This window comes from Pleurodeles waltl, chromosome 2_2, assembly GCF_031143425.1.
Source record: "Pleurodeles waltl isolate 20211129_DDA chromosome 2_2, aPleWal1.hap1.20221129, whole genome shotgun sequence".
In the NCBI taxonomy this organism is placed as follows: domain Eukaryota; kingdom Metazoa; phylum Chordata; class Amphibia; order Caudata; family Salamandridae; genus Pleurodeles; species Pleurodeles waltl.
The window spans coordinates 582,246,839-582,269,160 of record NC_090439.1 but is presented as its reverse complement, the minus strand read 5'-3'; the positions used below and the strand labels follow the sequence as shown (position 1 = coordinate 582,269,160).

Sequence of the window (22,322 nt, the reverse complement as noted above, 5' to 3'; positions counted from 1 at the left end):
CCATCATCTCAAATCTTCATTCCCTTCATACATTCTGTATGAATTTCATCATCTCGTTATCCTAAAGGCATCACGCCCCTCAATTATATGTAGCCAATTTTTATTTCACCTACCTATGCCACGTAAACCATGACACCTGACTTCTCTGCTGCTACAGAAGATAGATTTGCTGTGATAACATCTCTGTGTTGGGTGAAATCTTTCCTGCAATGCACCTGTGAACACAGATCATTCTGATGGCAGATTGATGAGTGCCAACAAGAGTGTTTGTGGAGAGGCAAAAATCAGCATTTTTAATATTGTCTGTCTCGTGAGCCAGGATTGACAGAGAATGGGATCAAAATTGCAGAAATGATCCCACAAAATCAAGCCGTCTAACCTGTCCCATTCAGAAAGATTGAAAGTGGTTAACAGCTTTTCTAATTGCTCCTCATGCATTAGTTTAAGGAAGTGGGTGCTCCGAAGTCTATTGTGTTTGAAGTACTGAATGTACTGCCTCCTCACGCAGACGGTTTTGGGCTCATGACAAGTCTGAGGGAGTGAAAGTAGTTTCTTTCCTGTGTCTTTTCTGAGCAACTCTCTGTCTTCGCTTTAGAACATCAGCCCATGGAGGGACATGACTAGGTTAATTCCTTAAAGTACAATTACTAGCTTGTCTTGTGTGTTTTTTTGCCATTTAAAGTGGCATAGTAACAACCTTGCTCTCAGGACATGGGTTAAGCTCAGTGTAGGAATCTTCACCTAAGACTATAGATACTCATACAGGTAAAGAGCAATAGCCTGTTGTTTGTGAGGCTTTCTTCTTTCTAGTTTCATTTTCCAATGAGATGAAACATGTTCCTTAAGCTGTCTGCAGCACCTACCTTCTGCCTCTATCAATCTCAGCATCTTATGAGAGTTTATTAGCATTGGCTGTCTTCTCCTCCCTTTCTACGTGCAATCATGAGAGTCCTCTCTAATCCTCTTTTACCAGTCTGATTGTAACTCTCAATTGATGTGGTAGGTTGTAGGAATAAGAAGATGATCCCAGCTTCTCGGATTAGAAGATTTTTGTATCTGGAAAGTCAGTTAGTTGAGAGGGGTGGAGGAGGCGAAAGCTGAGACTCAGCCACTCCATCACTCTCTATGGTCTGCCCCGTTTACCTGTATGATTTTCTCCACTGGTCCTAGAAGAGTATCTTTCCTTATAAGGCAGGTATATCATTGAAGGATTTGCACCCACAATAACCCCAATATATGTCAAGCATGACAGAGGATGTTGTCACCTTCCTTATCATGACAGGTTCATTAGAAATAATGTGTTCCCCTTTCACTAAATTCCCTTTATTTGTGGCAGGCTGGACTCAGGGCCAGCAGTTCCTGGGTTTTACATGCTGACTGATTTCATAGGCCATATTACTTTCAGTGCTGGGTCAGCACAGAATGGATTCTGTGTAGTTCAAACGCTTTTACACTGAATCAGGGGTAGTAAGTACTATATAAATACAATTGCAATTACAATTTATTTTTCATGTCCTTGAAGCATGCATTAACTCAAAATACAAAGTATAATTCTAAAATACACAGCAGTAATTGTCTCTTCATTCTTCCAAGCTCAGCTGGTGGCAAAACATGCACTAATACAGAGATGTGTAGAGTTAATGTATGTGCTGGAGATTCGAAATACAAATGTGCAGACCCTTTCTGGACTGTTGCACTGCAGAAACGGGATAATCGTATGGCCCTTACAATGTTGATGTGGACTGTGTTTGAGTAAATGATTAATTCCTTCAGTCATGGGTTTCCTAATCAGATCTTTGTTAGTTAATTTGGTTGGAATAATCTGATAGAGACTTCTAGCTTGCATATTCCTTACTTTTGAACTTCCCAGGCATCAGACTGGATCCAGATAATTTTTGTGTGAGCAGTAACCCTGCATGCAGTTGAGTGGCTTCATTCAGTTCTGTGCGTCATCGTCTTTGGTGCCAGAAGTGACTTCGTAGTCACCTATATACCCAGTTGTGGGGACCTCAGATCTTTTCTTTCAGCACCAGTTAGTGCTTACGTGGAGACCCCACCATGTCCGTTACAGACCCCCATCTGGTCTGTTCATGGTGTCTCGAATGTGACCATGACTCAGAGTCATGCTCAGACTGCTGGGCCATGCAGCCAAAGGCTTTGAGGGAGCCCTAAATCTGCTTGAGACCCGGCAGTTGACACTTTTTAGCACAACTCCTCAGAGGTCTCAGTTACAATCGAGGAGAAGGATATGGGACCACTCTAGGCACCCTCAGTCCTCTTCATCCCACTCCAAGGACACACAGGGATGAAGCATAAGAAGCGCAGGAAGTCGAAGCTTGTCTCGTCTTCTCGTTCATTGGCTGATGCGACGACTTCGGAACATTGGAGTTCCATGCACAGTTCCACGGAGCCACTACCAGGTCCGACTCCACAACTCCCCCTATTTTCGGGAGCTGGAGCGATCCTCGCTCAGATAAAAGATTTTTACAAGGCCATGTAATGCATATTCAAGTGGGCCAACCACCCAATAACACCTTCATAACCTGCGGGTTCAGAGGAAGGCCCCATTAGGTTCTGTGCCAATGGTTCCGTCCTCAGCTCCGATGGGGTCTTGTGTATCTGATCTCAGATCCAGACTGGTGCCGGATGTGCCGATGCCACCTTCTCTGGCGCTGGTCCTGACACTGATGCTCCTGGCACCCCTGGCACCCACTGGCTACACCAGCCCCATTCTAATGTGGATGACTCGCAGTCAGAATGGCATCACTTGATGCTGACTCTGGCGCTAATACGGTTCATAGGTCCTAGGCTGTTGCTTGAGTATTTATCTGAACAGCCAGGCATGGGGGAAGAATTAGAGGGGTCAGTGGACCCTTTAGAACACCAACTGGATACTCCAGCTGGACTGGACTGGTATGAGCAACTGGGCAATGCCAGTTGACTGGACACATCTCAAGACACTGATTTGCTTTCTCCACCTTCCGTGGCTATGGAGGAGGGAGCATCATATGCAGTGGTGGTGAAGAGTGCAGCGTAGGTCCTCGACCTCGAACTACTCTCTGTTGCAGTCAAGACTAACCTCTTAACAGAACTGCTTCAGCTTTGGGCTTCCTCATCAGAACCCCTGTTCTTCTTCAACAAAGCACTGACTGATATCCTGCTGTGAACCTGGTCCGAGCCCAGCTCAAGGGCTCCTGTGAACAGGACAATTGCCTGCCGCCATCACCCTGCCCCAGGTGACCCAAGTTTTCCCACCCAACACTCAGCCCGGACAGCTTGGTAGTCCAAGCCTCAACATCCCATGGCGCATCCCCTGCCGCTCCCCCAGACATGGAATCCAAGAGGTTGGACACCTTAGAAAAGAAACCAGACTAGCATTGCCGTTGGTGATCATCGTATGCCTTTTGTGCCACTACTTCCACACATTGAGGGACATGGTTGTACAAGTGCTGCCACAGGTCCCAGAGGAAGCCCACGCCATCCTCTCCCAAGTGGGCAAGGGCAGGAGAGATGCGTCTAAGTTCCCCATCAGGTGTGGATTGGACATGACCAACTCATTGGGCAGAGTGGTTTCCCCGTTAGATGCCATGCATGGTTGAAAACATATGGGTTTTGGGGTATGTTGAGGCCAACCTCATGAACATGCCTTTTAATGGGACCCATCTCTTCAGAGAGAAGGCAGACTTGGCACTGGAGCACTTTAAGGACTCGTGATTTATGGCCAAGTCCTTGGGCTGCTCAGTAACCCCACATCCCCATTCTGCCTTTCGCCCCTATCATGGCTATGGAAGGGGTGTGCCACCGTGCCAACCCTATGACAGCCACCGTCCTGTGCAAGCCCCCCAAGCTTTGTGCATTTTAAACCTGTGGGTCAGGTAGACAGTGGTCATCCACAACCAACCCTCCCAGTAGTGAAGCCCTCCTAGTCTCCTTATAAAGGATCATGGCTGTCCAGTTGACGGGAGAATCTACCATCATGTCCCCCAATAGCAAACCATAATCTCTCCAACACTGTCCAGATCTCTGAGGGAACTGCAAAAGACCTGCAATGGTAGCTAACAAACCACGATTGGGTCAAAGGCAGACTCCTCTCCCTTGCCCAACCAGATTTCACAGTGGTGACAGATGCGTCACTCCTGGGATGGGGCAGCCATCTGTGAGAGGAGGAGATCAGAGGATTCTGGTGTCCAGCGGAACCTAAACTCCACATCAACTTTCTAGAGCACTGGGCAATCCGGTTAGGACTAAAAACATTTCTTCCTTCTGTCTAGAGAAAGACAGAGCAGGTGTTCAAGGACAACACTAACACCATGTGGTACTGCAACCAGCAGGGAGGGGTGGGGTCATGGACCCTTTGCACAGAGGCCCTGCGCCTCTGGACATGGCTGATACCAAGATGGTGTGCACCTGCTGATGGCAAAGTTTTGTATTGTACAGAAATGTTTATCAAACCCTCTTTCTGCCTCTCTCTCTGATATTCTTCTTTTTATTCTTACCCTTACCCAGCAGGGCTCTTCTTTGGGCACTCGTAAGGCTTATCTCTCTGCTCTGTCTGCCTTCTTGCAGCTGCCTGACCAATCGTCCCTCTCTAAGTCCTCTAAAGTAAATAGGTTTCTCAAAGGGCTTGTACATATGTTTCCACCTTCGCCCTTTATCAAGCCTCAGTGGGATTTCAATTTGGTTCTCACCTACCTCATGTGTTCTCCCTTCGAGCCTCTGCACAGTTGTCCCCTAAGGCTGCTTACCATCATGACAATAACATCTGCCCAGAGGGTGAGTGAGCTGCAGGCTTTGTCATCCAAGCCTCCCTATTTGATGGTGTTTCCACACAAAGTGATGCTACACACTATGGCCTCTTTCCTTTCAAAAGTGGTGACTTCATTCCATCTGGACAATCTGTCACCCTATACCCACCATTTATGCTTCTCCATATCCCTCTTAAAAAGAAGACTCCACCGCCTGGACCGAAAAAGAGCTTTGTCCTACCTTGATCGCACATGTGTTCAGGGTGGACAACTGACTGTTTGTGGGGTATGTTGAAGCAAAGAAAGGTCGGGCAGTGTAGAACCAAACCAAATCTCTACCAGATAATGCATTACCAAAGGTAAGTAACTTGTTTGTTACTGCATCTTAAATCTTTTTGTTATACATTTGTATGAGGTTGTCCCAGTAGTTAACAAATTAAAAACACACTATACAATAGGCTCTTTTCAAAATCTCTAAAATTGTGTTGAAAATGTAATACACACTCATTTTTTGCACAGAGGCATGTTTAAAATATGTTCCATGTTCTAGGCTTGTTGTAAGGAGATGTATAATGTACATCCCCAATTAAAAGGGAATGGTCTGTCGGTTACATTTTATTTTTTTGAACCATTCCATAATCTCTTTACAGTCAGTGCTGGATGTAAGCCTGATAGAAAACCGGAAGTTAGCCAGCAAATATAAGGCTCTTCAAAGGATATACTTGCATAAAAAAGACACATTTTTGGATGAATTTGAAAAAAGGGTGACATTGGAAGCCTCGGTTAGAGATCGTACACAGGTAATGACAAAATATTGTAATTGTTAGAACATCTTATTAAAAGTGAAGTAGCCAATTGCAATGTAATTTGAAGGCGTATAGCGGTAAGTGCCATCATGCGCGTTAATGACTTAAAATGTGTAGCGTTTACTGTGTGTTTAAGGCCTTTGATCTTTTAAGTGACTTTGTTAGCAGTTGTGCACTCCTAAAAATTGCAACTGTTAATACATTAGAAGGGAAGTACTTTGAACCACGATTAGTTGGAAAAGTAACAATTATAAAAAATGTGGAAATGGTATGTCTGTTTTCTGCATAGAGTATTTTTTTAATTAGACCATTTACATCCACCTATTTATAATCTGCATTCTGTAAAATAAATCGACTTCAGTAAATGCTTATGAAAAATATGACAAATAACTTCTTTAGATCAGCCGATTTGTTAGTGTTTTGAATATGTGTAGCTTCCATATTCAAATGTCTTTCACCATCATCAGAATTCAAAATGATGATGGAACACCGTACTATATATATAGGTTTTGCAGTTTCCATACCGCCAATCTCTCCGGTCTTCCTCCTGCCAAATACTGCACCTCCCCAGCAAGCATGCACACAATCAGGACCTCCATTGCCAAATTTCCAATACTTCTTGTTCTCCTTTTTCTTCTTTTCCTGACACCCCCTGTTCTGCCCTCCCTTTGTCCACCCTTCTGGCTTACCTGCACCGAGGAAAGCATCTTCATTCTACCCAAGTCAACCCTTCGATCCCACTGCTCCCCAAACACTACATTTCTGTTCCTCTCACAGCCTCTTACAGATGTTGAATTTTAAACTTCCACCTGCTTACCAGCAATTACCATCTTTGATTTCAAATAAGAGTGGTAACATCCATACCTGACATGCCTTTTGGTGACTGCAAGAGAGTCTACTTTTGAGGTTTCTCTTGTTTTTTTCTTTGAAAATCTCGATTTTTTATCTCTGCTGTGAGCTAAGGTCTACTGTATAGTGCCACATGCTCTTAAACAAATATGCCTATGTCCCTTGTGTACAGCTCCAACTGCTGCAGTCCCCTCTTACTTATTTTAAGATGCTAGGCTGTCAATGAGGATCATAGAAACAGTAGTAACTGAGCTCTGTAAGCATGTTTTACTTTTGAGTAAGTTTACACTTTTAAGCAAGTTTCCACTTTGTAGGAACTTTTGCAGTACGTCCAGAGCTACACAAGACCATTAGCTAGTACTGCAACACCCTTTCCTAGTAAATAATGGTCGTAGGGACCTACACAAAAAAATACATAGTAAATCATATTAAAATTAAATCATTTAAATAGTTAGAAATGTAAATAAATATACATTGTTGTTAAAAAAGGGTATAAAAATAGTACATATGTATTATACAATAATAACATATTTAATAACCTATTAAATAAGCTTTAAATATTTTATAATTAAAAAATACATGCATACTTATTTTGGTTATTTGGCAAAATATTTTATTAATAATTAATAAACATATACTATTTGTCTATATTTTCAACATTCGGTTTTAGTTATTTACCTTTGTAACTCTTAAATAATGTAATTTAATTTAACATAATTTCCTATGGGATTTTATTTTAAGTCTCTACCTAACTTATTTACTATGGGAGGCTGTAGCAGTACCAGTGGTTGGACGAGTATAGTGCTGAACCTACTAAAAAATGTAAGTTACTAAAAAGTGCAGTTTGTGAATACCAAAAAGTTGTAAACTTACTCAAAATGGTAAACTTGCTCAAAAGTGTAAGTTACCTCTGAGAGTTAAGCTCTCAATTCTGTAATTGTATCTGAACTATCTGTTTTAATTTTGTCACATTTGAAACATGGAGTATTGTATGTCTAATTCCAGCAGTAGTGGTGTACTGAGATAAATTTTGTAGCTGTGACCTGGAAACCTCTACTCACCTGTCAAGAAAAAGGAGGCGTGAGCAGGTCCCAATTATGAATCATCACCTTTATCCACCCCGCCCCCCAGACAGGAAACCTCTCCAGATATCTTGGTCACTACGAAGAGACTAACTGATTCTTTGAGTAGAGACAAAACTCAGTGACAACAGTCACACATGTACAGATCTCTTTCCTGAATCCTCTCTTGGAAGAGAATATCCCTTTCATTAGCCTGTTAGGTGGCAATGATATCCTGAAAAAAAGCACAAAGCTGTGAGAACAAACCAAAACCAAACATATGTGCTTGGAATCAAAAAACATTAGTAGTCCTTGGTGCATCTGATTCATGGCAGGTGATTTTAATATTGTTGATTAGTAGGCAGGAAGGAATTGCCATCTTTTCCTTCATAGACTGCATACAGAACTGAAAGTGCACCAGCAATGCAACCTATAGGGGAAGCCTCTTGCTACATCATGAAAATGTGGCCTGCCCTTACATTTTTGTGCTGGTCCTATGAGGCTGGTGTTGCACACATAGTATGGCCACTGCCTACGCAGACGCTTTTCATCTCCGATGCACACACTGTCTTAGACATGCATGTAAAACCAAAGATGACTACATGTTTCATGGAGCCACAGAACATTCACAAAACTTGCAATAGTGATGGCTTTTGAACTTCTTCAATGTACTCACTTTCAGAAGCAGAAAAGGCTAGAGTTTCGCGCAGAGTGTTGGGGCTGCCTGCAAAAAGGCTTTACATCTCTGTTGGACATGCTTTATGTGACACAAGAGTAGAGACAAAGAGGTCTACATGTGCACTTGAGCCACTGACTCTTACAAGACTTGCAGTGGTCCAGAAAGTAAAAGGGAGCACACTGCCTTGCATTCAAGTGGAAAATAGCCCAAGGCATCATGGTAAATGCAGTCATTTAAGTATAAATAGTGAGAATGTTTCAAAAAAAGTATTCACCCTAAGTATGTGCAGCAAGTGCTGTATCGCTGTAGAAAGTCTTTCACCTAAGGTAGGTGCAGCGAGTGCCGTATCTCTGGACACGTGTTTCTGGCTTTCGGCCGTCATCAGCAGAGAGCGTATGTAACTGAAGGGGTCGCTTGAAATGCCGCCAAACGTCTTCACAGGTTTTTGTACCACTCAGTAGGCGCACAGGTGCATCGCCAGTGCTCGTCAGCAAGAGGCTCACGGGAGCCGTCATTTAGACATCCAAAAAGAAAAAGGGAGCACACTGCCTTGCATTCAAGTGGAAAATAGCCCCAAGGCATCATGGTAAATGTAGTCATTTAAATATAAATAGTGAGAATTTTTTAAAAAAAGTATTCACCCTAAGTAGGTGCAGCAAGTGCCGTATTGCTGTAGAAAGTCTTTCACCTAAGGTAGGTGCAGCGAGTGCCGTATCTCTGGACACGTGTTTCTGGCTTTCGGCCGTCATCAGCAGAGAGCGTATGTAACTGAAGGGGTCGCTTGAAATGCCGCCAAACATCTTCACAGGTTTTTGTACCACTCAGTAGGCGCACAGGTGCATCGCCAGTACTCGTCAGCAAGAGGTTCACGGGAGCCGTCATTTAGACATCCAAAAAGAAAAAGGGAGCACACTTTCCACTTGAATGCAAGGCAGTGTGCTCCCTTTTTCTTTTTGGATGTCTAAATGACGGCTCCCGTGAGCCTCTTGCTGACGAGCACTGGCGATGCACCTGTGTGCCTACTGATTGATACATACGCTCTCTGCTGATGACGGCCGAAAGCCAGAAACACGTGTCCAGAGATACGGCACTCGCTGCACCTACCTTAGGTGAAAGACTTTCTACAGCGATACGGCACTTGCTGCACCTACTTAGGGTGAATACTTTTTTTGAAAAATTCTCACTATTTATATTTAAATGACTGCATTTACCATGATGCCTTGGAGCTATTTTCCACTTGAATGCAAGGCAGTGTGCTCCCTTTTTCTTTTTGGATGTCTAAATGACGGCTCCCGTGAGCCTCTTGCTGACGAGCACTAGCGATGCACCTGTGCGCCTACTGAGTGGTACAAAAACCTGTGAAGACGTTTGGCGGCATTTCAAGCGACCCCTTCAGTTACATACGCTCTCTGCTGATGACGGCCGAAAGCCAGAAACACGTGTCCAGAGATACGGCACTCGCTGCACCTACCTTAGGTGAAAGACTTTCTACAGCGATACGGCATTTGCTGCACCTACTTAGGGTGAATACTTTTTTTGAAAAATTCTCACTATTTATATTTAAATGACTGCATTTACCTTGATACCTTGGGGCTATTTTCCACTTGAATGCAAGGCAGTGTGCTCCCTTTTTCTTTTTGGATGTCTAAATGACGGCTCCCGTGAGCCTCTTGCTGACGAGCACTGGCGATGCACCTGTGCGCCTACTGAGTGGTACAAAAACCTGTGAAGACGTTTGGCGGCATTTCAAGCGACCCCTTCAGTTACATACGCTCTCTGCTGATGACGGCCGAAAGCCAGAAACACGTGTCCAGAGATACGGCACTCGCTGCACCTACCTTAAGTGAAAGACTTTCTACAGCAATACGGCACTTGCTGCACCTACTTAGGGTGAATACTTTTTTTGAAAATTTCTCACTATTTATATTTAAATGACTGCATTTACCATGATGCCTTGGGGCTATTTTCCACTTGAATGCAAGGCAGTGTGCTCCCTTTTTCTTTTAAGACTTGCAGTGGTGGTGGACATCTTGAACTCTTAGAGCAGGGTCCTTGCTAGAAGGTTGATGCTGCAGCAAGGATATTGCTGTTATAGTTTTGAGAGCTTTTCAGACAGTCATTATCTTCTGAAGTTGAAGACTAAACCGCATAATGATAAGTATTCTAACACCATACATGTGTTCAATGATTTGAATTTAGATTTGAACACTATTTTCAGGAGTCACCCATTGAGGATTAAGAACCGTTAGTTACACTTGTTTTCGTAAGTGTAAACAATTTTTAGGGCACACATTTATGTCAGATGATATTTCTGTTCATGTTATTCTCACATAAAACAATGAGAAATCCACCAGCCTGCTAATTAGTCATATTACCACTTAACACAGTGTTCTGGTCCATCTCCCACCTCATGGTCTCCAACACTCTTGGGAGCATTATCTTGATTATTTTCACCTCCTTTGCCTCAGTAACAAGGACAGGCAGCCCTGCAAACATGCAAAATCCTGTAAAATGAACTGCACAGCTTCAACTTTAGTGCTTCATGAAGACAACACATTTCCTATATGCTCATCCTTTTTTATTGGCAACCTCTTTACATAACCATAGAACGCACTAATATCTTATTCACTATGTATTAGTGGACAAAAGATCACTGTCCACCTACCTTTCTGAGTGATTCTATTTGAGACCCTTGATGTTAAATAACATGTGTTACCAATGATTTCCTTGTGGGCCTCTGTCAAGATGTTGATACACTTTTCTCATTATATTCTACGTCCTTTAGTTACTTCCTTTTCTCATTCAGCTTCTAAAATAATGTTTTTGATAATAATACGATCTTGTCATTCTGTTCTCACACTTTATCTACAGCCTATCTCATTCACTGCCTCTTTGCCACCCAGCATTCGCTCTTTATTTGCTGCCTGATTACCAAAACTAAACTTCACTATTGCCCATCAAGAAGAGTCAATGTGTTGTCCTCTCTTTGCTGGTTTCCCCAAAACAAGTTTCTTTGATGCCCACAGACCTGCAATACCAATTTCTCGTTTGCTACTTAACCCAGGCTCATTTCAGTGTGACTAAGAAATACATTCATAGAACTCTGAAAATGTCAGTGAACACATGGAAACATTGCATCAAATGGCAGTAGAGTAAATTAGAAGTGGTCTTTGTTTACTGAAAACTACAGGTTCTTCTGGCTGACAAGGTGCAGTGGGATGTGGGAGTAGGAATACTACATGTCATGCAATGTCAAGAAATGTTGTGGATACAGCTTTCTATGAGTGAAATTGGACTGTTACTGTATTGTAATGTTGTGTTCCCTAAAGAGGTGTGTCTTTCTCTCTTTCTTAAATTGAAGCAGGGTTGTGGCAATCCTAATGATTATAGCGATGTCACTCCAGATCATGACACATATTTGTAAGAGTCAGTGAAAATTTTGGTCACTCTGTAATCTCATAAATGCTTTTGTGCAAGAAATACACACACTCTACATAATTGCCATTATTACCTGCCTCTAAAGGGATATTTATGAAACCTGAGTAGAAAGGAATATGAACAAAACATAAGTGTACATACCTGTTCAATATGAACACAATTGCTATAGATTGTGATGCAGATATTGCGCAATTGATATCACTTAATAACCAAACGTGTTTCGCACCCCGCTATCACTTATGACATACACATTGTTTTGTAACTCTTAATTATTAAAACAATGTATTGCAGTAGATCTCCTCTTGACAAATTGATGAATAATTATTGACTTAGGGGCCACAGTTCTGCTGAAAAAGCCAATTTAACTGAGGTCCCAACAGATTTCAGAGTTTCCCCTGTGTTATGAACTGAAACAAAAATGTAAACTATTTCAGCAATGTCTGGACTGTATTTGCTGTTTGAGTCAACCCTGAGGAGAAGTTGGTGCTGGTGAAGAATCCTCTCTATGCTCACTCAACCTTGTGGTTAGCCAAGTATGCATTTTTAGCCGATCCCAATAGAATGGAAAAGAGCCCAAGTGTTCTAGGAAGAATGGACATGAAGGCTCAAAATTCTTTGTCAAACTGCTTCAGGAGATGGTAGCATGATATTGACGTGGGAAACCAATATTTCTGTACCTCCTTCCACTCTTTGAAAAGAATACACCACTATGAGCTCTCTGTCACATAGCAGTGGGGTATAGTTAGGTGGGGGCATAAACACTTAACGTTCCTAGCAGCATAACTTTTACGGTAATCTGAGTAGGGCTTTCCAAGACTAAGGCCAATTGAGTCTTCACAATATCCCGGAACAACTGAATCTCGGTTCATTGTCAGATGGTATGTATAAAGTGGTTCACTTGATGACCACCTCATGAGCTTTGGACACATTTCATTTTTTTGAAACTTCATCTGTTATGTTCATGTGAGATAGGATCGGTGAAGAATATTTCACTGCAACCACCTGTACAGAGGTCCAATTATGACCTCTCTGGGATATATTTGTGTCTCTTCCCATTGGGTATTGTCTAATAGGCCCTAGACTTTTTTTCATCAGAGCCTGCTCGGATGGCCTCAAATGTACAGAAAATTGCTAACCCACCAGTTATGTGTCAGGTAGACTGCCCTGAGGAGCTTTCTGAATATTTCATTCTATCAATCATTTTTCTTACAAAATGTGGTTTAACTGTCTCTTTCCACAAAACAAATGTTCAAAGAGGTACAGAGGAAAACAGGGAACAATCCAAAAATGTGCGAGTAATTAGTTGATTCAACTCACCTACTCCCTGAGTAATCCTTCAACCCACACACTTCCTGAAGGGTCGTCAATTCCAAATGTCATCCTCGACGTCGACGTACCCCGCAACAGCCACATCTCCGCACACTTGAGACACCTGCATTGGCTCCCAGTCAGCAAAAGGATCACCTTTCGACTTCTCACCCACGCACACAAAGCCCTCCACAACAAGGGACCGGAATACCTCAACCGACGCCTCAGCTTCTACGTCCCCACCCGCCTCCTCCGTTCCTCTGGCCTCGCGCTCGCTGCCATCCCTCGCATCCGCCGCTCCACGGCGGGTGGGAGGTCTTTCTCCTTCCTGGCAGCCAAGACCTGGAACTCCCTCCCCACCAGCCTCAGGACCACCCAGGACCACTCTGCATTCCGGAGACTCCTAAAAACCTGGCTTTTCGAGCAGCAGTAACCCCCCCCCCTTCCCCTAGCGCCTTGAGACCCGCACGGGTGAGTAGCGCGCTTTATAAATGTTAATGATTTGATTTTGATTTGAAATACATTTGAAGTCTCCCTTTGGGTTCTACTTCCCCGCTCTTCTTTTTTACTCCTTTCTCCGGGAGTCACAAGGGCATTGGTGGCCGAAAAATAGTCACTGTGTGGCGCAGGCAACGAGGAACAACCAGACTGCCCCCTACCGCCCATCTAAGACACTCCTAACAGAGCTCTGGAAAAATTTATAAATTCCGTGTGAATAAAACAGCAAAGGAGTTAGAAAGAGAGCAGAAAGTTGAACCTCACAGAATAGGGAATGAAAGAGGAGGATGGACGATGATATAACAAATAAGTAAAATGGCTTGTGAGTATGACTGAGTTAGGGCCTTTACAGCATATATCACACTTACTACCCTGGAGCACTCTATTGGAATTGGTCAACTGCTGACCACCAAAAAAGTTAAGATTTAAGTTTTTTTCGTCTAACTTACTAGTGCGAGATGAAGCTTTGTGTCTGTACGTTCTACTATAGAGGTGATTGCACCGAAATCGAACGTCCTCATTGTCAGAAAATGTTTCTTCATGAACATCTAACTTAACATTATGGTTACTGTGTAGCTCATGGGTTGTAAACTTATGAGGAAATTTTGCATTGAGATATCCCCGAGTCTGCTGGTGTAAGCTCTTCCACGCTACAAGACTGAAACCAGGCACCTTTCTGAGGGGTCACAACAATCACCAGAACACAACTTTACCTAGCCATGGTAGGCTGAATGACAGTTTCCTAAAATAACATGACGCTCCACGACACGGCCCTATCATGCTTGTCTGACTTCACATCAGACTGGATGACAATGCTGTAGTGGGCTAAATTGTTAATTTAAAAGCATTGTAAAAAAAAAAGTGAAAAGCAATCTATTCCACGTGCTGTGCTGCAAAAGTTACATATACAATTTTACAAACCCGATGTACGTGTTTTCTGGAGTCCTCTGACTCTTCATAGATCCAAAGTTCTCTGAAATACCCTTTGACAGATTGGACGTGAACCTCTGTCTGCCTGAATGTTTACGTTTCTGAAAAGAAGGTCCTGCTGGGCCACGGCCTCCCACTGTCTCCGTAGCCATTTCATTACTGTCTCACTGCATTTAAATGAACAGTTTTTTACAGTGGATTGACAGAATTGTAGAAAAGCTGCAAAGTTTGACATTTAGTGTGCAAAACAGCAGTAAATATCATTTTCTCAGCCCTGCCAATCTGCAAGGCTCTAAGAACGTGGATTTTGCTTGTGCTTTTGTGCCATTCTCTTTGTGTGTCCCTATTATTGTACTTTGCAGGATCAGCGCCAAAAATGTTGGTGCTAATCCTGCAAAGCACATGGGGGCCATTATAAATAATGGTGTGCCTCCTTTTAACGCCTGCTCTGTTCAGGCATTAAAAAATGCCACAACCTGTGCACCCTTTATGTACAGTCGTTATCGGGAGTACAGAATTATTAAACATGACTGAGGAGCAGGAGTAAATCAGAAAAACGTAATAGGAAAGGTTCATTCCAATTGGAAGAAACCAATGCCATCGATTGTCTACCATTTGTCCTTCCATGGAAAGGAGGGCAGTTGTGAGGACCATCCTTGATGGTCCACGAGCGGAAGTGAACACGCCTAGTCCTAGCCGCACTCTACCGGTCTGACAACCTGGAAATAAAAGAATCCACTGGTTTCCTTTTCGTTAGGTGCTATTAATCCGGGGCGGGGATGCTGCTCCGGAGTTTGTTTTCAAGTTGTTCATCATACCAGTACAGGGAAAGGGAGTAGAAGAGAAAAAGAGAAAGACATAGAGAGAAGGAATTGTAGTGATAGCCGGGAAAGCAAAGAACATTAGTCGGTTTACATTACTTTCTGTACCCAGCATGCTACAGCAGTCTTCTGATTCCAGTATAAAACCATAGTAAGGATCATTGCACTAATTCATGAGCATTCGTGATAATGTTGCAGAAATGTTACTGTCAAAACCAAACTGCGGTGTAAAAACTTTTGTTAGCCTAGTTTCTAAAAACTATTCGGGATGAAGTGACCCTATGTGAGATTCAGAGGAATAATGTCAGTAACACAAAGGGCTAAAGAGAAACAAAAGAACTCTGTTGAAACATTATTCACGAATTATGCGGCCCAATTAAATCATTCTAATGTACAGAATGCTTGAATGTTTAGAAAATTCAGTCCAGATGTAAAATGGCACCTATTTAATCTACGTAATCCCGAAAATTGGTGCACGAGGGAGCAGTTATCACATCAAGAACGGGAACAGTATACATCACAGTAATGTCCATGACGTGTTGCTTCAAGTAACCATTATTTCCATACTACTGGTAAGCATTTTTTGAACAACCTCATAAGGTTTTATGAAATATCTACATATCCTCAGTTAACGTTGTAAACCATAATTGTTGCATATTAGACTCATTTCCATAGATCAGCATGGGTCCTGTCTGAGGATCAGCAATTTCATAGTAAAGAGTCTACCTCTCATTCATTGCTGTCATCGTAGCTAGCAACTGGCCTATTAGATCCACTGATACAATGGTTTATTGAACACATACTCAATAACATCCACTGATACGATAACACTCATGATCAGTAACATCCATTGACAAAATAAAACACTTATTGAACACTTGCATCTGCATTCACGGTATTTATTACCACAGTGTAGAGGTCACTAAGGTCATCCTGAACTGACTTTACAGAAGAACCCACCTGGTCTCACACTCACGAGGTCTTTCTAATGTACTGGATCTCACTGCAACTTGTGTTCTGATAAAATACCTCTGTTAATAACCTCTATCTATTAAAGAACAACAGGGCATAAACCATACATGCAGAACTACCAAGGGTAACATGCTTTTTTGTAACCATTATTGTGGGAATGGATGGACAGCATCATCCACTCGAACCACCTCCTTTTGTGTATCATGGAGTCTCCCATACACAACAATGGTAATAAATAGCATATTACACTTACTGTATATTCATATACAGTACACATAAATATTCCCCAAGTTTAATATTCTATTCATGCAATTAAAACTAAGTAGAATATCACACTCACTACATCTGCATATGCACAGATGTGTCAAATGTAATAAAATATTGTACAAAATTGCGTTATTAGTTGATGGAGGTGATGACCCACCTTAAGTAATAAACACAAGGCATGAAAGTTTGAAACCACTGAAGTCCATACACTAACCAATTAAGCTTAGCTCAGCTCCCTGGTAGCTATGTCTCAGAGCAGGAAGGCGTAACTTAGTAGCAATGTGAAGGTATTTATGCAGTAAAAAGCCAGCAATACTGTCAAAACACAACACACGAAAAACCCTAAATCAACTTAGAAAATCACAGTAAATGTTAATTAATGTATTTACACAAAACAGCAATACTCCAACAAGGGAAACAGGAGATATGAATGCTAACGTTTTAAATAAAAAAAAGCACCAAAAAGCAGTCAACTAGTCGACCCACAGTCAATAAGTTATGATAGACTGGGAACTAGGTGTAATTCGAGGCCAACTGCGATGGAGCATGTGTTGGATACAGAAATGAGGTTTGACCCAGTCTACTCTATTTTTTTAAGTCACAAAATCCCCTTATTCCCCGCACTTAATCAAGAAAAGGTAGAGTCACTGGTTTACTGGTAGGTTTAAAGCCCTTTAAAATATTTTCTCTTTTTCCCCACGTAATACATGTTTTCTGTGTGGAGAAATCACTGTCTGCAGACCTTCTGATAATGTGTCTGATAAAGGTGTTTTTTGGGCTTATCACATATAGTTGTCTAAATTTGGTATGAAAAGCCTTTGATGGTGGTTCTTACAATTCCCAATGGGCATTGCTCTCCCCCTTTCCTGTGGGATTCCTCAACTCTGCCTATTGTAATGGAAAATCTAACATGCTGACAGATTTTCCAAGGTTTTAAGTAGGATTTAGGGCGAGAAAATTCTGGAACTCTTATTCTAAAATGGTTTTGTAAATCAGGTACTAGAAAACTTGGTCTGGTAACTTATCTTTTAGCTGTTGCCACTGGCTGTTTTATGGAAGCACGCAACGATTTTCCATTTCGCTTAGATTTTTTATTGTAGAGGCATGCCTAGTAAAGGCATGTGTGGAAATGGCATGCGTGGTTGTCGCATGCCACTCCTCACCCTAAAAACAGAAGTACCCCAACCCCCCACCCTTAAAAACTACCCAAATAACCCCACCCACCCTGAGCCCTAATACCGACCCCCCACTCCCAAAAATAAAACAACCCAACCCCTAAAAACAAAATTACCCCGACCCCATCCATAAAACCTGCTCCCTGCCCTAAATACAAATTTACCCTGAACCCCTCACCCCACCCCTAATAGCCCTCCCCACCTGCCCTAAATACAAAATTACCACAACCCCCCACCCCGCCTCTAAAAACCCGACCCCCACCTGCCCTAAATACAAAATTACCCCGACCCTCCACTCCAACCCGCCATAAATACAAAATTATCCCCACCTCTAAATAACCCGACCCCCCAACCCTAAATACAAAATTACTCAACAGTCACCCATAAAGACCTGCCTCCCACCCCCTAAAACAATAATTACCCCAACTCCCCAAATACAAAATTACCCTGACCTCCACCCCACCACTAAAAACCCGACCACCCCACCTGCCCTAAATAAAAAATTACCCCGACCCCATCCCTAAAAGCCCCACCCCCACCTCTCCTAAATACAGAATTACTCCGACCCCACACCCCTGCCTCTAAAAACAAAATAACCCTGACCCCCCATCCCTGCCCTAAAAACCACAGCACTGACCCCCCACCGCCGCCTCTTGAAAAAGTAAAAGAACTTAACCACCCCAACCCCTTCACCCCCCTAAAAACTACCCCAACCCTACCCCAGCCCCACTTACCTGACCGCGTCCTCTCCCGATGGATCTTCCTTTTTCTCTGCCTTAACCACGCATGTGCTTTGTTCAGCACATACGTGGTTAAGGCAGAGAAAAAGGCCTGCGTTGTTCAGGCAAGTGTCATTCCGCTTGTGTGAACATCGCAGGCGTGTTTCCGGACTTGTGTCTCTGCGAGAATTTTAACCTAAGCCAAGATTCTATGTAAAGCAGGTGCAAAGTAGGTTTTACTGTAAATGAGATTTGATTTATGTGTTGATTTTTGGACTATTCTGTAGTGCGGAATGGTGCAACTTTGGATGCTTCTGAGGCTGCAAGTGAAATGGAATTGTGAAGTTATGGTGAAGGAAAACATAGTCAAATCAGTGGCAGCTGATTAAATCGCTCCACAAACTGTTTGAAGAATCAAGTTGTAGGAATAGTTCATTTTCAGTGCCTTTTTAAAATGTATGCAATTTGTCTGTACTCGAGCTTAGGGTCAGTGCATTCTACAGTATGCAGTCCTGGCCCTCCAATGAACACCCTCCATGCTTTATCCATTTAAACGATTGCTAGGTGATGAGGTTTGTTGTTGCAAATCACAGGTTTCTCCTAGAAGCCTAATACGGTGTAAGTGTTTTTAGGCATCCCAGTCCTTTTGTCCTAATGTTCTTTATGGATGGTATAGAGTACTGTGAACCTGATCCTCCTACCAATTAAAAGATAATTATATCTTGTAAGTTTGCGCTGCTTTTGCGTAAAAATAATTACACAAAGGCGGTGCTAAATTTTCATAAATCAGGCCCTTAATGCTTTCTTGGCTTATTGAATATGTACACAATTAGGGATGTTCAGACATGCGCTTGATCGCTGGTTTTAGACTCTGAAGAGCATGTCAGTGATAATCTTTGTGAGGCAGGTGTAAATAATGGTACATTAGTCAAAGTGTGCCATTATTAGCCCTGGTGGTAAATGATATTTAACAGAAGGGGTTTCCTGAATAGCAAGAGCTATAGAACAGTGCATTGGACCACTACATTGTTGACCTAGGGTGTATCAAGCATCTCAGAGTCCAATATGACCCCCCCTCCACTCTCAAGGTTTTACCTTTCATTGTGGTGCATGATGGCACCTCATGCCTCATTTGTCATATGAAAGGAATTGACTTTGAGTCTGTTTTGCCCAATACCAGGAAATGTGTTTTGTTCAATTCAGGCATATGAATCTCTCTTTCACCTGGGGTAAAATTAGGTCCTTCTTTGTTGTTTTTCTTTAATTTTTATTTGACAAAGAATTAAAAAGATATAAATTATCTGCAAATGCATTTAATAACAATGCATATAACAAATGTCTTCTATATATGTAAAGAGAGAGAGAGAGAGAAAGAGAGAGAGAGCTACCAATGCTTCTGAGTATCCTAATAGTTCAACCAACTGATGCCCTTGGGAACTTCCTAGTCAACCTTGCTTCCATATACCAAAACATCTCTTTTTAGAACGCTGATATTTTCAGAAATATTCAAACTACATGGGGCCACCCTTCAGCAGACACATATACCGCTCGAAGCTAATCTAATTATTGATTTTATGTAAAAATACCGGTATTCTATATAATAACCATTTAGCAACAAAATGTATCCTTCTAAAATTCACACCTATTTTTTTTAAAGTTCAGTTCATGGAAGGAAGAGTTGACAATAATACGTTACTTGAACAACGCTATTGGGACTAGGATGCTATTGAATACTCTGGAAAACATGTGGCGAGCAGAAACAGTGAGATCATTTCTGTCATCCTGAAACTAAAAAAGCACATCAAGTGTAGAGGGTAGTCAAGATTTATTTTGTAGATCATTGCAAGAAGTTTTTTCATGGCAACAGGTGATAAATATTGAGAAGTTCATGTTTTTCCTAATTCCTTGCTGAGCCCTAAATTATAAAGAGATTCAAAAGTAAGAATGTAACAAAAAGGGTCAAGCACTTTGATTATCTGGGGAGAGACGCGCTAGTTCTATGTCCTGGTTACAACAAGTTTCCAACAGTCAGTTAGCCCTTCACCGCTCTGCATTGGGAGCACTAAAATAAAAAAATACATAAAAGCATTCGCTCAACCTGCCACAAAGTGCTCCTACATTAGCATTGCATTTGGACATTGGTACTAAAGGTATAGTCGACAAAATAAATCTTAGACGCTTGCCATATTGGAGCAGAATCTGGCATAGAGAGGAATTGCTACCCTATACATCAAGCTGCAAGGGGTTCTAACTTTGGACACATTGTTTGTGCCATTCCATGGCTTAAATATGTGAAATGTTGGTTGACTACTTAAGGGTTAAATGAGATGTAGGTTAACTGAAATCCATTACAATCGAAGTAGGGAATCTCCTCAAAGAATGATATTAGTCGTGTGCTATGGAGCCTTGTGGTCGTTCAGCGAGATCAGAAGGCATAATTGTCCACTTAATTGACTTCAAAATAGGTCAAAGTTTGAGTCCTTTTTAGATGCCATTATTCCTTGTGCTCCTAAACATCTATATGTAAAATTCAGCTACTGAATTCTACCAGTAAGAGGCTTTACTAGCAACGGGTCCGTTACTATTCCTTCATCGATCTCTGATCTCTGTCCCATGTGCCTATCAGAAAAGAAAACGGAAGCTCACTATCTCTTCTTCTGTTTAGCTATTGCAGCTCGACAAAAAAGTGGATTATACCCATATGTTGTTTGATATGTGTACCACAGTACATTTCTTTCTTGCTGCATGATAGTTGCAGCTTAAAGAGGGTCAGGATGAGAAACTTAATAAGTTTGTAATTGTATGATAAAACACCGCTGGATGTTAAGTTGTACATACACTTTGTTTGTATGTAGTTCATAACCTAATGTATATTAAGCTTGCTGTGTTGTATTTATTGTTTTATGGAGATTTTCAAAGAAATAGTAGACACAATGCCAAGTGGAAAGGCTTGTGGAGGTGAGGGTCTCTTAATAGAAATATACAAGAAATGAAAGGAAATAATATTGAAGTAATTATTGGAAATTGAAAGATTCAAGTTCCTACCAAGTAATTACATTGTTAAACCTGGATTATAAGGAAGGCTCCGGGTTTTTTCTGTTTATGAATTTTTACAGATAAATGCAGACAGAAAACAATTGATGATCCTGTCTGTATTTATTCTTAAATATAAAATATAAGGCAAACATGTTTCCAATGGACGATTTTCACTACTGTCAGTCACAAATGCTTAGTCAATAGCTGTGCAAATTGATAGGTAGGGGAGTTAAAAAAAAATAAAAGATTGCCTAATGAAGTTTAAATAACCACAGCAGGACAGCTGTCTAAGCTGTTCTACAATGCAAGTGTTTTCATATGACTACATTGTATGTAAATGGCTAAAACCCATTGGACATTCAAAAATTAGTAAACATTTGTCAGTTAGATGAATGTGGAAATATCACATTGCACCTTATTTTTTTACACTAAGCAGAAAACATTTATATAAAAAAGATTAAATGAACATAAAATGAATAATGGACAAATACAGACAGAAAGGTCTAAAAAAACTAATGCCATAAAACCAGGAGCCCTAATTATAAGATTAATTCCAAATTAATAGCTAATAGGATGAGTAGCTATTCCAAGAAGCTTCTTCCTAAGGATCAGAATGGTTTTGAAGAGGGCCAGCAGAGACATATGAACAATAACTATCTAATAGAAGCCATAAATAGACTGATTTTCAAATGGGAAAATTCCAACAATTTCGGAAGGTAGGCAAATTGTCCCACTCTAAGATACTATGTCCAGAGTTAAAGTATACAATAATTATATTATCCTTTTACTTAAAACCTGGAAAAGATATACTGAACAAAGTGTTGAAAATCTTCAAACTTTTCCAAGAGTAAGGGGGTATAAAATAAAAAAAACTCTAAAACAGAACGTTTGGTGTTCTATTTGCATTTGGAAATACCAGATCTAATTTTAAAAGGTTATGGTAACCTAAAAAAATGCTTAGGGATATATGTGCCTGGAGATTTAGCAGATCTCTATGCTCTCAATTATGCACCTTTAC

The 22,322-nt window shown here is 41.5% G+C and overlaps 1 protein-coding gene across 1 annotated transcript in view; it reads left to right on the top strand.

Annotated features, from left to right (window-relative positions):
* Positions 1–22,322, top strand: part of CCDC178 (coiled-coil domain containing 178) — a 1,079,202-nt gene that overhangs the window by 801,124 nt on the left and 255,756 nt on the right. The window contains exon 19 of the mRNA XM_069220096.1: positions 5,396–5,545. Within this exon, the coding sequence (XP_069076197.1) occupies positions 5,396–5,545 (150 nt within the window). The remainder of the gene's footprint in view (positions 1–5,395; positions 5,546–22,322) is intronic.